This window comes from Tachyglossus aculeatus, chromosome 26 (genome assembly GCF_015852505.1).
Source record: "Tachyglossus aculeatus isolate mTacAcu1 chromosome 26, mTacAcu1.pri, whole genome shotgun sequence".
In the NCBI taxonomy this organism is placed as follows: Eukaryota; Metazoa; Chordata; class Mammalia; order Monotremata; family Tachyglossidae; genus Tachyglossus; species Tachyglossus aculeatus.
The window spans coordinates 12921102-12936505 of NC_052091.1; the positions used below are offsets into that span (position 1 = coordinate 12921102).

The following is a 15404-nucleotide window of genomic DNA, read 5'->3' on the forward strand; positions in this document are numbered from 1 at the left end:
ATAATAATATTAATAATTATAATAATAATCACTCAAGGAGGTATGAAATACACTGTTCACTGATGAGAAACTTTGAGTATATAATATCCCTAAAATAAATTGAAACTACTGTCTCTTTTCTAAATTTCTCTCCTCAGACAATTTTAAGAATTGTGGTCCTCGGAATATGGGACTATATTGAAAACAAAATTGAGGTAAGGCCAATAGGACACATCCATATTCTTTTGCTTTGGAAGAAAATCATCTTGTTGTCTTTCTCCCCCCTTCTAGACTGTGATCCCGTTGTTCGGTAGGGATTGTCTCTGTTGCCAAATTGTACTTTCCAAATGCTTAGTACAGTGCTCTGCACACAGTAAGCACTCAATAAATACAGTTGATTGAATGAATGAATGAATGAATCTGCAGATTTCTCTGGGGCTCTCTTTAATGGGGGAAGAAATGGAAAAGGCAGCAAAGGGAATGGGTTTTCTGTTTTACAATTTATGGCTTTTCAAACTGGACTCCTAGCTCACCAATATCACAATATGTTAACAGAGGGCATAGGCTTTAAAGCTCTTGAGTTTTGCCTACCTTGGCAGAAAGCAGGGCCAGCTATGAGTTTATTGGTTCTTTATATTCCTCTGTGGAAAGTTTAGGATGCCAGAAGCAGACATGGAATACATTTGAGAAAAACACAAATAAAGCGATGGATAATCTATAAATTGCTGATGGACAGAGCATCACATGGATTTAATGGGAATAGGATTAAACATCTGGAGAATCCAATTCTCAGCCCAATCTCTCCCCCACAAATGCACTGCTCCCCCAAATAATCTCATGACTTGGTCACCATGCTTCAGAGGTGAATAAGTCTTGGGAACTGAGGAAAATTCTGGGACCACAGAAAAACCATCTCTGCTTATCGATATAAAAGTCGAAGAACCTTTCATTTGACTTTTCCATGTCTCCTTTAGATTATCTCCTGTGCTTTGTGAAAAAAAATGCTACTGTTTGCCCCTTTCCCCTGCCTGGGCTTCAGACCCTTTACACGGTCTTCTTTAGGGTTGTTTTGATTCCTCTCAAGGCATTTTAGTAACTCGAGCTCCTGAAATCCTTTTCCATTTAGGTTTTTGATGGGGCTGTGATTATCCTGTCCTTGGCCCCCATGGTAGCTTCCACTGTAGCCAATGGGCCCAGTAGCCCTTGGGATGCCATCAGCCTCATTATAACCCTGCGGATTTGGAGAGTGAAGAGAATCATCGATGGTAAGTGGCAAGCCAAGAAAACATGGGGAAAGTGGTTGATTTATGGCAAGTGGCATACAGTTAATCTGTACAGCATACGGTTACTCGTTGGGGTTGTCACTCTTTTGTGTTTGCAGGGGGTAGAGAAAGCATTTTAACAAATATCCTTTTCCATTCCATGTGTTCCAGTTGGAATGTTTCATTTGTGTTATGTAGCGATATCTCTTATACCAATCCTTTTGCCCTTTACCCAGGCCATTAAAGTGTCATCTCCTTGAGGACAGAGACCATGCATTCTGCATATACTCCATAGTGCCTATGTACCCATAAGTACCTCTTTCTTGAACTCTTCTCAGCTGCTTCCTTTGTTCCTGACCTTAGGCAACTCCTCTCCCTTGCAGAAATGCTCAGTATGAACCTGATGTTCACTTAAACTATACATGGACTGGTGCTTCCTCATGGGTGTCTGTTGCTTTCAGCAGGGAACTGGCAAGATAGTGCCAGGCGGGAAGCGATTCCTAAGGACAGAGAGATAGTAATCCCATTTGGGGTATACTAGAGCAAATGAAGACCAAGATGGCAGAGGGGAAAACTGGGACAGAGTTGAGGATAAGCACCGCTATTGTTCAAAAGGACACTTTTTATGTGAAAAAAGTGATAATTGGTTCCCTGAGGATGGGAGAAAATCCTTTAGAGCATCCCAAAATCCTGTGGAGAATTGATCCTCCTGCTTGCAAAGTAATCCAGTATAGGGAGGCATTTGGGGAAATCAGAAACTGCTTAAAATGTCTCTGGCTTTTCCTCACTTCCTTACCCACCAAGAGATACCTTAGATATTTCTTTGCTAAGAGCAGTGTATTGCCCCAGTTGATGCTCAGCAAATACCATTACCGCTACTTCTACTATTGTGTTCCCTGGTTTGTAATTTTATGTTGTTATAAACTTCCTACCCACTCCTCTGAAGGGGTTTGGGGAACAATCCCTACAGTAAGAGAAGGCTTGTAGGACAAGCAGCTGTCTTGTTGTTGGGTTTATTCAGGACCAATGGTGAAATAAACGAGCTTAAAGAAGCCAGTGAGATTCCAAGGCAGGCTGCTGAGTGTAACTTCCACCCCACTCCAGAGAAGCACTGTCACTCTTGAGTTTCTTCAGGCAATTGTGTTTCTCTTTTTCCAGCTTATGTTCTGCCAGTGAAAGTGGAGATGGAGATGGTCATTCAACAGTATGAGAAAGCAAAGGTCATCCAAGATGAGCAGCTGGAAAGACTAACACAGATTTGCCAAGAACAAGGGGTAATAAGCCATTTACTTTACTTTGGCTGGGGTTTTGCAGACAACATTGATTTTTTTTTTTTTGAAGCTTGAAATGGCCAGATCTAATTCAGTGACATATTGCAAGCTTTAAGATTCCATTGGAGCCTGCAGCCTGCAGCTGCTGTAAGGAATTTTCAGCTTCTTCCTGTGCCATCAGAGGGCTGGATCTCTAGACCTCTGCTGGGAGGCAACGGCGATGGGGATATGAGTGACGGGAGCAAGGGGTGTGGGATCCGGTCTCAAAATGGATTATACTGGCAAATGTGACTAGGGTGGCCATTCGTGAGAAGCAGTGAGGTCTAGTGGAAAGAACCTGATGAAGAAGCAGCATGGCCTTGTTTATACAATACAAGCCTGGGAGTCAGAAGGTCCTAATCCCGGCCCCGCCACTTGTCTGCTGAGTGACCTTGGGGAAGTCACTTGACTTCTCTGTGCCTCAGTTACCTCGTCTGTAAAATGGGGATTAAGGAAGGGTATGAGTCCCATGTGGGACAGGGACTGTGTCCAATCCGATTTACTTGTGTTCCCTCCAGTGCCTGCCACATAGTATCACAATTATTATTATTATTATTGGAAGTCAGAGGATGCAGATTCTAATCCCCATCCCCCCAGTTACCTACTATATGACCTTGGGCAAGTCGCTTAACTTCTCTGTGCATGTTTCTTCATCTGTAAAATGGGAATTCAATACCTGTTCTCCCTCCTACTCAGACTGTGAACCCAGTGTGGGACAGAGACTGATTATGTGGTGTCTCCCCCAGTGCTTGGCACATAGTAGGGGACTAACATATACTACTATCATAATAATTAATATTTTTATACTGGATAGAGAGTTTTCAGCTAGACTGTATGCTTCCGGATATTATAGTGGGGGAAGAGGAGCCAGTAAAGTGGGTATCGGAGAAGCAGCATGGCTCAGTGGAAAGAGCCCGGGCTTTGGAGTCAGAGTTCATGGGTTCAAATCCCGACTCCACCAATTGCCAGCTGTGTGACTTTGGGCAAATCACTTAACTTCTCTGTGCCTCAGTTCCCTCATCTGTAAAATGGGGATTAAGACTATGATTCCCCCCGTGGGACAACCTGATCACCTTGTAACCTCCCCAGCACTTAGAACAGTGCTTTGCACATAGTAAGCACTTAATAAATGCCATCATTATTATTATTATCCAGTATTCTTGAGTGCCATCAGCGGCAATAGTGAGGAGTTTTTGCTTGATGAGGTGGTGGATGACTAGCCACTGGAGTTTCTTGAGAAGTGGGAGACCATGTCCTGAACGTTTTTGTAGAAAAATGATCCGGACAGCAGAGTGAAGTATGGCGTGGAGTGGGGTGAGACAGTGGGCTGATACAGTAATCAAGGAGGGATTGGATAAGTGCTTGGATTAATGTGGTAGCAGTTTGGAAGGAGAGGAAAGGGGGATTTTAGCAATGTTGTGAAGGTTGAACTGACAGGATTTAGTGACAGATTGAATATATGGGTTGAATGAGGGAGATAAATTGAGGATAGTGCCAAGGGTATAGGCTTGTGAGGCAGGAAGGATGGGCTGCTGTCTACAGTGATGGGAAAGTTGAAGGGAGAACAGAATTGGGGTGGGAAGATAAGGAATTCTGTTTCGGACATGTTAAATTTGAGGTGTTGGGCAGACATCCAAGAAAAGATGTCCTGAAGGCAGTAGGCAATGTGAGACTGCAGAGGATGGAGGTCAGGGCTGGAGGTGTAGATTTGGGGATTGTACACACAGAGATGGTAGTTGAAGCCATGGGAGCAATGAGTTCTCCAATGGAGTGGGTATAGATGGAGAATAGAAGGGGACCTGAAACTGAAACTTGAGGGACCCCCACAGTAAGGGGGTGGGAAGTTAGAGGAGGATCCCACAAAAAAGACTGAGATTGAGCAGCCAGAGATAGAAGGAGAACCAGGAGAGGACAGTATCAGTGAAGCCAAAGTTGAATAATGGCATGGCTTAATGGATAGAGCATAGGTCTAGGAGTCAGAAGGACCCGGGTTCTCATTCCGACTTCACCACCTATCTGCTGTGGGACCTTGAGCAAGTCACTTAACTTCTCTGGGCCTCAGTTACCTCATCTGGGGATCTGGGCTAAAATGGGGATTAAGAGTGTGAGCTCCATGTGGGACAGGGACGGTGTCCAACCTGATTAACTCGTATCTACCCCAGTGCTAAGAACAGTGCATGGTACATATTAAGTGCTTTACAAATACCGTAATTACAATTATTATTACTATAATGTTTCCAGGAGAAGGGGTGGTCAACAGTGTCAAAGGCAGGTGAGAGGTCGAAGAGGATTAGGCTGGCCTTTGGATACAGAGAACCTAGGAGAACCTAAGAAGGAGTACTTGTCTGCTGTGTGACCCTGTGCAAGTCACTTCATTTCTCTATGTCTCAGTTACCTCAACTGTAAAATGGGGATTAACACTGTGAGCCCCATGTGGGACATGGACTGTGTTTCAATCTGATTATCTCATATCTACCCCAGCACTTAGTACAGTGCCTGGCACACAGTAAGAGCTTAACAAATGCCATTAAGTAAAAAATAAACACTTGCTCCTAGCCCCATATTTTGAAAGCATGGGGAGTCTTGTACTAGGATTTGCACCCTTTATTCACCCCTCCTTCAGCCCCATAGCACTTATGTACATATCTGTAATTTATTTATTTGTATTAATGTTTGTCTCCGCCTCTACCAACTCTGTTATTGTACTCTCCCAAGCACTTAGTTCAGTGCTCTGCACGCAGTAAGTGCTCAATAAATATGATTGATTGATTGATTGGTTGGTTGGTTGAGTCTCAACAGATAAACTCAGATTTAGAGGAACCAGCAGCACCATAAGATTTGCAACGTTTCCCCTCTCTAACCTCATGCTTAACCAGTCCTAACTTTCCTGGCCTATGCCATGCACAGAAGCTAAGGCAGGGAGAGGGCGGAGAAAATGGGAGAAGGCAGGAGGGAGACAGGGATGCCTGCCCCTTGCCTCATACCCTGTAGATGGGTAAAGTTCTTTCAGTCTTGAAAACAGTTCATTTAGGTTTGGTTAATAATTGTGATATTTGTTAAGTGCTCACTCTGTGGCCAAGCACTGTACTAAGCATTGGGGGGAATATAAAGTAATCAGTTCCCACATGGAGCTCACAGTCTACGTGGGAGGGAGAACAGGAATTAAATCCCCATCTGGCAGTAGAGGCACAGAGAATTTAAGTGACATGTCCAAGGTAACACAGCAGGTAAGAGACGGAGACGCGATTAGAACCCAGTTCCCCCAACTCCAAGACCCATGCTGTTTCCACTAAGCCACACTGCTTCTCTCTTTAGGCTAAACCCTAAAGTGGCCATCATTTTGGTAATGAAATTGAACATAAAGAAACAGAACGCCTTGAAACCAAAATGTTGGGGTGGGAGGAAAACAGAAAGTGAGCACATGCATCTCTAACTGTTCTCAACAATGGACGTGACCCAAGGCTTAGAATATCTTTCAGTGAAGCTTCAGTTCATATTTTGAGAAGGCCAGGGCCTTCCAGTCACCCCTCATGATGAGTCAAAGGGGACTAATAATAAAAATAATACTCATTCAGTGCTTACTATGTCAAGCGTGTTATTAAGTGCTGGGGTAGATACAAGGTCATCAGGTCCCTTGTAGGGCTCCCTCATAGGACAGTGGTCTAAGTAGGAGGGAGAACAGGTATTGAACACCCATTCTGCAGATGAAGGAACTGAGGCACAGAGAAATTAAGTGACTTGCCCAAGATCACACAGCAGACAGCTGGTAGAGCCGGGATTAGAACCCAGGTCCTCTGATTCCAGGACTGTGCTCTTTCCACTAGGCCGCACTGGAAAGAGGTGGTGGCAGAGGGCGTTGAAATGGCCGGGGGTGAGGTTGACTGGACCAAAATATGTAGAATGAGGAGGGATCAGAATCCGGAGAGTCAAGATAAGAAGTCAGTGAGGTAGTTAGGAAGAACAAGATCGGAGGAAATGTGGAAGGGAAATAAGATTCTTCCTGATGACAGGTGACTTCTGCTTCAGAAAATATATACTGGAGACAAACAAGGGCATACAAATCTCCTTCGTTTTAATACAACTTGAATCCCAGCCAAGCAAATGTCTGTCTACTGTGTAATACGGGGTAAACGCTCTAATTTGCTGCAGTTAGCAACTAAAAGACATTGACACAAGAATTGCATCTTCCCTCCATAAATTAGCAGCTTCATAATTCAGCAGAGAACAAGTTGTCAGCATAATAATATTCACATTAACAGCACAAGCACCATATGGCTGAGGAAGAAAAAAATAAAAAAATCTCCGGGTGCTCTGGAATGCCCCAAATCCAGAAGCCTCTTGCGACTACTAGATCCCCCCCCGCTGCACCTATTTCAATCACTCTGCACTTTTGGAGATTTAATTTCCAGGTCATTTCCCCTCTGGGGTTTCTCAGCTGTGTGTGCATATTTCTGTCTTAGAACAAATTGGGTGGATTTACACAGGAAAGGACCAATAAAGAAAGACAGGTTCCCTCTAGGTGGAGTGACATCTGGAAAAGAAATGCAAAAGCAGTGAAACATTCTGATGAAAAAAACATCTCCAAGTCTCTATCATGTTTGGAGAGACTGGACTAGGGAACAGTTGAGAAAGTTGGCATTAATTTGAGCATGTGGGTGAGCCTCAGAGGTTCGATTAAAGAGTGTGCTAGAATAGGTGGAAGTCTTATACCCTAAGCCTTTCGAAGTGGGGACAGGGTGCTTAGAGAAGCAGCTTGGCTGAGTGGAACGAGCACAGAGTCAGAGGTCGTGGGTTCTAATCCTGACTCCACCACTGGTCAGCTGTGTGACCTTGGGCAAGTCACTTAACTTCTCGGTGCCTCAGTTCCCTCATCTGTAAAATGGGGATTAAGACTGTGAGCCCCACTTGGGACAACCTGATAACCTTATACTACCCCGGCATTTAGAATAATGTTTGGCACATAGTAAGTGCTTAACAAATACCATTATTATTATTATTGAAGTGATACGCGCAGCATTGTTCATCATTAAAAGTCAACCCTGAATAAGTAATATTCAGGCATTTTTGTCTTTGAATAAAAATTGAATTCTCCATTAAAATGTGCATTGATCATTTTCTACTCATTTTTGTCCATCCACATAGTGTCATCTCCGTTCTCTTCCTGAATAGGTCATTAATAATATGGCATTGAATAGGATCTTGAAGTCTGTAGTTCCGGATGCATGCTTTAAACTTAGCGTGCGTGCGTGCGTGTGTGTGTGTGTGTGTGTGTTTGTACCCTGCCCTAAAGGATCACTTAGATCTCTTCTCTCTCTCTCTCTCTCTTCTCCACCCCCCCACCCCCGGAGCTCTTCAAGTTTGCTGAGCTATTTTCTAGACTTTTATTACACCTTGCCTGAAAAAATGAAATTTACTTATGTCTAAACTAGTTGTGTAATGGTTTCCAAATGGAAGTTTAACACTGCTTTGCATTTTCATTGCTCTCTTCCCAGCATGTGTTCTGTCAGTGCCTGTTGAGGTCTGGTTCATATTAGCCTTTCCATAAATAAGTATTTTGAAAGATTAAATTGTTTACCGCCATTACATAAGCTGGTTTAGACTCTTGGTTGAGTCACATTTGCATGTGGTTTACCAACTAAATGAATATAATACACATCTTATGTCAATTATACCATGTAAACTTCCTTTTCTATACAGCAGAGTTGCCTCTTATACACCTCAAGCCAAGCCCATAACATGGAACAAGTCATTGAAAAGAGGAGAAATAAGTGTTTTGGGTACTGAGCAAAACAGTAATAACAATAATAATTACAATAATGATAGTAATAACTGTGGTATTTGTTATGTGCTTACTATATGTTGAACACTGTATTAAGTTCCGAGGTAGTTAAAAAATAATAAAGATCGACACAGTCCCTGTCCCATTCATTCCTCTAGACTGTAATGCTCGTTATGGGCAGGGAATGTGTGTGCTAATTACATTGTATCCCCAAGTGCTTAATACAGTGCTCTGTATATAGTTAGTGCTCAATAAATACCATTGATTGATTGAAGTATCCCAGTGCTTAGTACAGTGCCTGGCACATAGTAAGCACTTAACAAATACCATTTAAAACGGAGCTTACAGTCTAGAAGGGGAGACAAAATAAATGAAATAAAATAAATTACAATGAAATAAAATGAAATGAAATAAATTACAGATAGGGGAAATGGCAGGGAATAGAGATATGTTCAAAAGTATTAAGGGGCTGAGGGTAAGGGGAATATCAAGTACTTAAAGGGCACAGATCCAAGTTCAGAAGGGAGGGCAAATAGGAAAAATGAGGGTTGACTCGGGGAAGCCCCCTTGAAGGAGATGTGCTTTAAATAAGGTTTTGAAGGTAGGGAGAGTTGCATATGAACGATGAGGGAGTTCTAGGACAGAGGCGGGACTTGGGCAAAGGGTTGGCAGCAAGATGGACGAGATCAAGATACAGTGACATTAGAGGAGCAAAGTGTGTGGGCCATCTCATAGTAGAAAATCAGTGAGATTAGGTAGAAGGGGGAGGAGTAAGTTTCTATACAGATGCAGAGGTGGATAGGCAACCACTGGAAGTTTTGAGGACTGGAAAGACACAGACTTTCTTTATTTTCTTTAGGAAAAGGATTTAGGCAGCAAAGTGAAGTATGGACTGGAGTGGGGACAGACAGGAGGCAGGGAAGTCAGCTAGTAGAATGAAGCAGTAGTCACGGCTAGATATGAAAAATGCTCTTGGATAAATGTGGTAGCAGTTTAGAATAAAAGGAAATGGTGGATTCTGGAGATGTTGTGAAGGTAGAACTGACAGGAATTGGTGACTAATTGAATATATGGGTTGAATGACAGAAACGAGTCGAGGCTTGAAAACCATCCTGTCAAATCTAAACCTTTGCAAATGTAGATATCTCTCAACCATAAGCTCATCCTCTAGATTGTAAGAATGTTGAAGGCAGGGAATGTGCCTGTTACACTGTTGTGCTGTACTCTCCCAAATGCTTAGTACAGCATGGCCTAGTGGATAGAGCATTGAACTAGGAGATGGAAGGATTTAGGTTCTAATCCTGGCTCCACCACTTATCCGCTGTGTCCTTGGACAAGTCACTTAATTTCTCTGTGCCTCAGTTCCCCCATCTGTAAAATGGGGACAAGGGTTGTGAGCCTCATATGGGACAGGAACTGTGTCCAACCCCGGCGCTTAGAACAGTGCTTGGCATATAGCACGGGCTTAACAAATACCATCGTTATTATTATTACAGCGTTCTGCACACAGTAAGCACTCAATAAATATGATTGGTTGATTGATTGATATCCTCTCCCATTTAGACCATGAAAAACCCAAGCTAGATTTTCAAGGCCAGAACAAACACACGCAACTAGCTCTTCTGTGCCCGCCAATCTGACCTACCACTCCTATGATTCTTTACATTTATTCTAGCCACTAGGCCACCCAGGCACAGTTTGGCTCTTAATTTAGATGGAATCCATTCACTGAGGCTTGAAGTAGAGGACTGCGGGAGTCCAGAGAGCAGGAGAGAGAGTGAGAGAACCAACTGGATAGGTGAGGAGCACACTGTTCCCTTTATTTTCCCTCAGCCATGGACATGTGGAAAGAACAAGAAAAACACAACCACCCAAGGTATTACCAAGGCAGCAGAAGACTATACACCTCATCCCCAGCATAGGGGTGGTACAACAGCATGGCATATTAGATAGAGCACAGGCCTGGAAATCAGAAGATCATGGCTTCTAATCCCAGCTCTGCCACTTGTCTGCTGTGTGACCTTGGACAAGTCACTTCAATTCTCTGTGCCTCAGTTACCTCATCTGTAAAATGGGGGTTGAAACTGTGAGCCCCATATGGGGCAGGGACTGTGTCCAACTCCTGGCTTATAGTAATAACAAATACCATTATTATTATTTATTATTATTTGGAGTCACCCCCCCCCCCCCCCATGAAGATTGAATACAATTCCTCTTCCCCTACTTAAAAAAATGATGCAAACCCCCTAACTGCCACTTTTCAGAGAAAGAGTGCTCAAGTGATGCCTGAGAAGAGATCAATTTAGGAAGAATGGCCTTTATTTCAGGAGACACAGTCTGATCCAAAAGCAGCCTTTGTCTGGATGTGCACCTCTTCTTAATCATTGGAGCCTGCTCCTTGAAAGCAGACTGAAAACAGTAGTGGGGGAGAGCTAGGAGAGTGTAAAATGTAATAATAAGAAGAAGAATGCCATTTGTTAAACACTATGTGTCAGGCACTGTAGTACGTGCTGGGGTGGATACAAGGTAATCAGGTTGGACACAGTGTCCCTGACCCACATGGGGCTCACACTTTTGATCCCCATTTTACAGATGAGGTAACTGAGACAAAGAGAAGTTAAGTGACTTGCCTGAGGTCACACAGCTGACATGTGGCAGAACCAGGATAAGAATCCAGTTTCCCTGACTCTCTGTCCCATGCACTGTCCATTAGGTCATCCCATGCTTCAGCCACAGAGGAGAGTACAAACTGAAGGATGAGGTGATGACTTTCACACTCCACACTCCTCTCCCTGGTTCATTTTGGCCCTGCATTTTTTTCAGAGACTGAGCCACAGTTATATCCTGGGCTTTTGGAAAGCATCATTCCTACCGAGCCCCTGCAGATAAGACCCCCTTATTACCATTTTCATTAAAACTTTGACTAGGGCAAGTTAAGTTGTTTTAACTTGAGCAGTGATTTGTAAAACAGCTGATAGCTTAATGACCCGGCTATTTAGCTGATAAAATTAGCTATCAGAGAAATAACTTATGTTATCCTTCTGCAATAATTTAAATTTATATCTAACTACCAATCATTTTCTTAGTGAATGGAAACAGGCCAAGGTCATCCTTGGTTTCCCTCTGCTCGTAAATCATTAGTTTGCAACTGTCTCCTGATTTTTATTGTTACCAACAATGGCTAAAGTAATGGAAATAAACATTGGATTGGGGCCCAATGGCAGATGAGTTTTCAGGGCAGGGCGGTCAGTGCAGACAGCACTAATAGAATGGAGCAAAATTATTGCGACTGCATTAGATGCGATCAAGCTTCTGGCTAAAGTGTCCATTGATCTGTTCAAGGCCGTGTCAATTATACTCCGTGGCTGGACCATTAAAAGGGAAGCTGCCTCTCTTGCTCCTTCTTGAGTCGCCGCAGATCCATGGAGTAAAACAACAGCCAGGATGGATGGCACCTTTACTCACTCCAGTAATGTAGATGGAGGTGTTCCCTATAGATTCATATAGGCCCCCATCATTCTATCATTTTATAAATAATTGCCTAATGTATTAAGTGGGGTTATGGCCATTCTGAAATTTTTCCCAACTGGTTCCCAACACACCCCAAGTCGACATGGCCCGTAGTATGGTTTACAAACAAAAGACTCAGAGACTGTATCCAATCCAGTTATCCTGTATGTACCCCAGAACTCAGCACAGTGATTGGCACATAGTTGGCACAAAAATAGTATTATAATTATTATCGTTATTATTATTATTTCAGTGACCCATCACCTTGCCTTTGAGTTTCCCTTCAGACGCTTCCAGCCTACTTGGCCTGTATAACAGAAAGGAAATGGGGAGGACCAGTGGCAGAGTGCTCAACGCATTCATTCATTCATTCAATCGTATTTATTGAGCGCTTACTGTGTGCAGAGCACTGTACTAAGCGCTTGGGAAGTACAAGTTGGCAACATATAGAGACGGTCCCCACCCAACGCATCCTTCAAGTAGACTCCAGAGATCACCTAATCTGATTTTATGCTTTCAGAGAGCATCTCACCTTGTCAAGCCATTCCCATCTTCCAGATAGTGACATTCCTAAGGGCTGAGTTCCATAGTTGAAGACCTGCTCCAGGATGAGTTCAGGGATTCCTCAGGGGGAGCAGTCTCCTTGGGTCTACTCTGGGATTCATTGTAGTTGTGGCCATTTCACCCAACGCTTCCTGCAAACTGGTACATTAACAGATAGCCCAGGATATGGAATGTCAGTGTTTCAAAGCATTAAAAAAGGAAGAATTTACAATTGGCTGTAGTTTTTCTTCTGTGAAATAGAAGGTTCCAACAGCATATCTGAATTTAATCTAACTACAGATTTACTGCTATGAGGATCTAGAAGTTTATTTTACTGAAATTATCATTGGCTTCAGAAATCATGCTACAGGTTAGATTGTGGCATTTGTCTTAAACAAATGGACATGGAATGAAACTTTGAAAATATCTTCACTGTGGCCTAGCTTGCACTTTTGAGGCTTTGGTTGTGTTTTGCCTCCTGTTGACTGGAAAAAATTTAAGACTGTCCGTCTTAGTGGCTGGACCACACCATACACATTACCCAACATAAATAATGAATAAAGTGGGAGTGACATAAAAAGGCCATTAGCATGGGTTGTAATAAAAGTACTTTGCTTTTGCGGTTGCAGAGAAGGTGTAGCAGGCAACCACCCGTGGCAAGTCTGATCTCAAATGATGCATCTTAGCCAACGCGTACACAGCAATCTGTGGTTTGTCCGTGCTGAGGGCCCATTCAAGCATTTCCCGCTGGGATTCAGTATCGAGTTTTCAATCTCTGAAAAGCACATTAGTATTTATACTACTGAGGTACATTCAGCTCTCCTTTCCTGCACATTGCTGGCCTACTAGTAGTATCACAGTTATTATTATTTACAACCAGCTCTCCAGCTAAGTCAAAATGCCAAGTAAGGCCTCCAAAAGCAAAGTTCAGTAAGGAGCCATCAGGTGTAAACTTGAAATATTTTTACTCTGTGCCATGAAATCCAGCAGGTGTGCAAGAATCAAAACAGCCTAGCTCCCATGGTATCTGGGATAATAATTCATGGCAAAAAATAATAGTAACTACGTGGAATTGGGCAGAAATTAGCACATTTTTGTCCTGTGAACATTAGATGGCAGTAAAGTTATTTCTGTTTTTAACTTCTCCTCCGTTACAGTGACCTTGTTAACCTGGTCATCGTTTTTAACTCGGATGAATTCCTAGACAGGCAATGATTATCTGTCAGCGAAGACTGTGCCTGTTCCTGAAAACCCCACTGCAAACCCCGAAAGCCCTTGAAAAGTACTCTTACGGATTATCCCCCCAGCGAAGAAAGATTTCCTAGGCAAGAAAAGCATTTGTTAGAACATTTAGCATCTCATCTTTAAAGATTTCCTAGGCAAGGAAAGCATTTGTTAGAACATTTAGCATCTCATCTTTAACATAGCTGTCATCAAGAGAAGGGTGACTACAGTTCCTACGGCTGCTTCCTGTTCTCCCTCATGTTTCGAGGGATTTTGGGGGGGTTTCATTTCATTGTGCTCAGAAATGGAAAGGGGAGGCCTCAGTGAAAGAGGAAATCTCTGGGTAGCGTAACACTTTCTCTGCCTTTCAGTCTGGTGAATGACAACTATTAAACAGTTGGATGTTTGATCCACAGAGAGCCTCGCATTAATAGATGGGGATTGTATGTTCCGAACTTTCCAAAGATGACCCTTTGGAACAAATGAGTCATGAGAAGCAGCATCAGTTGGAAAGCAGCATAGCCTAGTGGAAAAAGCAGGGGCGTGGGAGTAAGGGGACTTGGGTTCTAATCCTGACTCTGCCACTCACCTGCTGGGTGACCTTAGGCAAGTCATCTAACTTCCCTGTGCCTCAGGTTTCTCATTGGCAAAATGGAGATTCAACACCTGTTCTCTCTCCCGCTTAGACTGTGAGTCCCACATGGGACATGACTATCTTACATTTACCCCAGTGCCTAGTACAGTGCTTGGCATATAGTAAGCACTTAAAAATTCCACGATCATTATTGTTATATGAAACAAGCTGAGATTTTCTCATCTGCCACAGCATGATCTAAGATCATAACATTTGGTTTACCTTCTGATGGCAAAGTGGATTTTAAAAGAGTATCAGTCAATTGGATCTATTGAGAGCTTACTGTGTGTAAATCACTGTAGTAAGCACTTGGGAGAGTACAGTACAACAACGGACACATTTCCTACCCACAACAAGCTCACAGTCTAGACAAGGAGACAGACATCAATATAAATAAATTACAGACATTCATTCACTCATTCAATTGTATTTATTGAGCACTTACTGTGTGCAGAGCACTGTACTAAGCGCTTGGAAAGTACAATGTACATAAGTACTGTGGGGCTGGGTGGGGGATATAATAATAATAATAATAATAATGACATTTATTAAGCACTTACTATGTGCAAAGCACAGTTCTAAGCACTGGGGAGTTACAAGTTGATCAGGTTGTCCCACAGGGGGCTCACAGTCTTAATCCCCATTTTGCAGATGAGGGAACTGAGACACAGAGAAGTGCAATGACTTGCACAAAGTCACACAGCTGACAGGTGGCAGAGTCGGGATTTGAACCCATGACCTCTGACTCCAAAGCCCATGCTCTTTCCACTGAGCCATGCTGTTTCTCATAATAAATGAATGAATAAAGGGAGCAAGTCAGGGTGACACAGAAGGGAGCAGAAGAAAAGGAAATGAGGGTTTAGTCAGGGAAGGCCTCTTGGAGGAGATGTGCCCTCAATAAGGCTTTGAAAGTGGGGAGAATAATTGTCTGTCAGATAGGAAGAGGGAAGGCATTCCAGGCCAGTGGCAGGACATGGGTGAGAGGTTATTGGTGAGGTAGGTGAGATTGAATTACTGTGATTAGGTTGTCATTAGAAGAATGAAGTGTGCAGGCTGGTTTGTAGTAAAAGAGTAACAAGGTGAAGTAGGAGGGGCCAAGGTGATCGGGTGCTTTAAAACCAATAGTAAGGAGTTTCTGTCTGATGAGGAGTTGGATTGGCAAA

General features: G+C 43.0%; 1 protein-coding gene across 5 annotated transcripts in view; it reads left to right on the plus strand.

Annotated features, from left to right (window-relative positions):
• Nucleotides 1-15404, plus strand: part of TMEM266 (transmembrane protein 266) — a 102521-nt gene that overhangs the window by 56545 nt on the left and 30572 nt on the right. For all 5 annotated transcript variants that reach the window (XM_038766916.1, XM_038766918.1, XM_038766914.1 and 2 more), the window contains 3 exons: nucleotides 138-194; nucleotides 1106-1244; nucleotides 2400-2515. In XM_038766916.1, the coding sequence (XP_038622844.1) occupies nucleotides 138-194; nucleotides 1106-1244; nucleotides 2400-2515 (312 nt within the window). The remainder of the gene's footprint in view (nucleotides 1-137; nucleotides 195-1105; nucleotides 1245-2399; nucleotides 2516-15404) is intronic.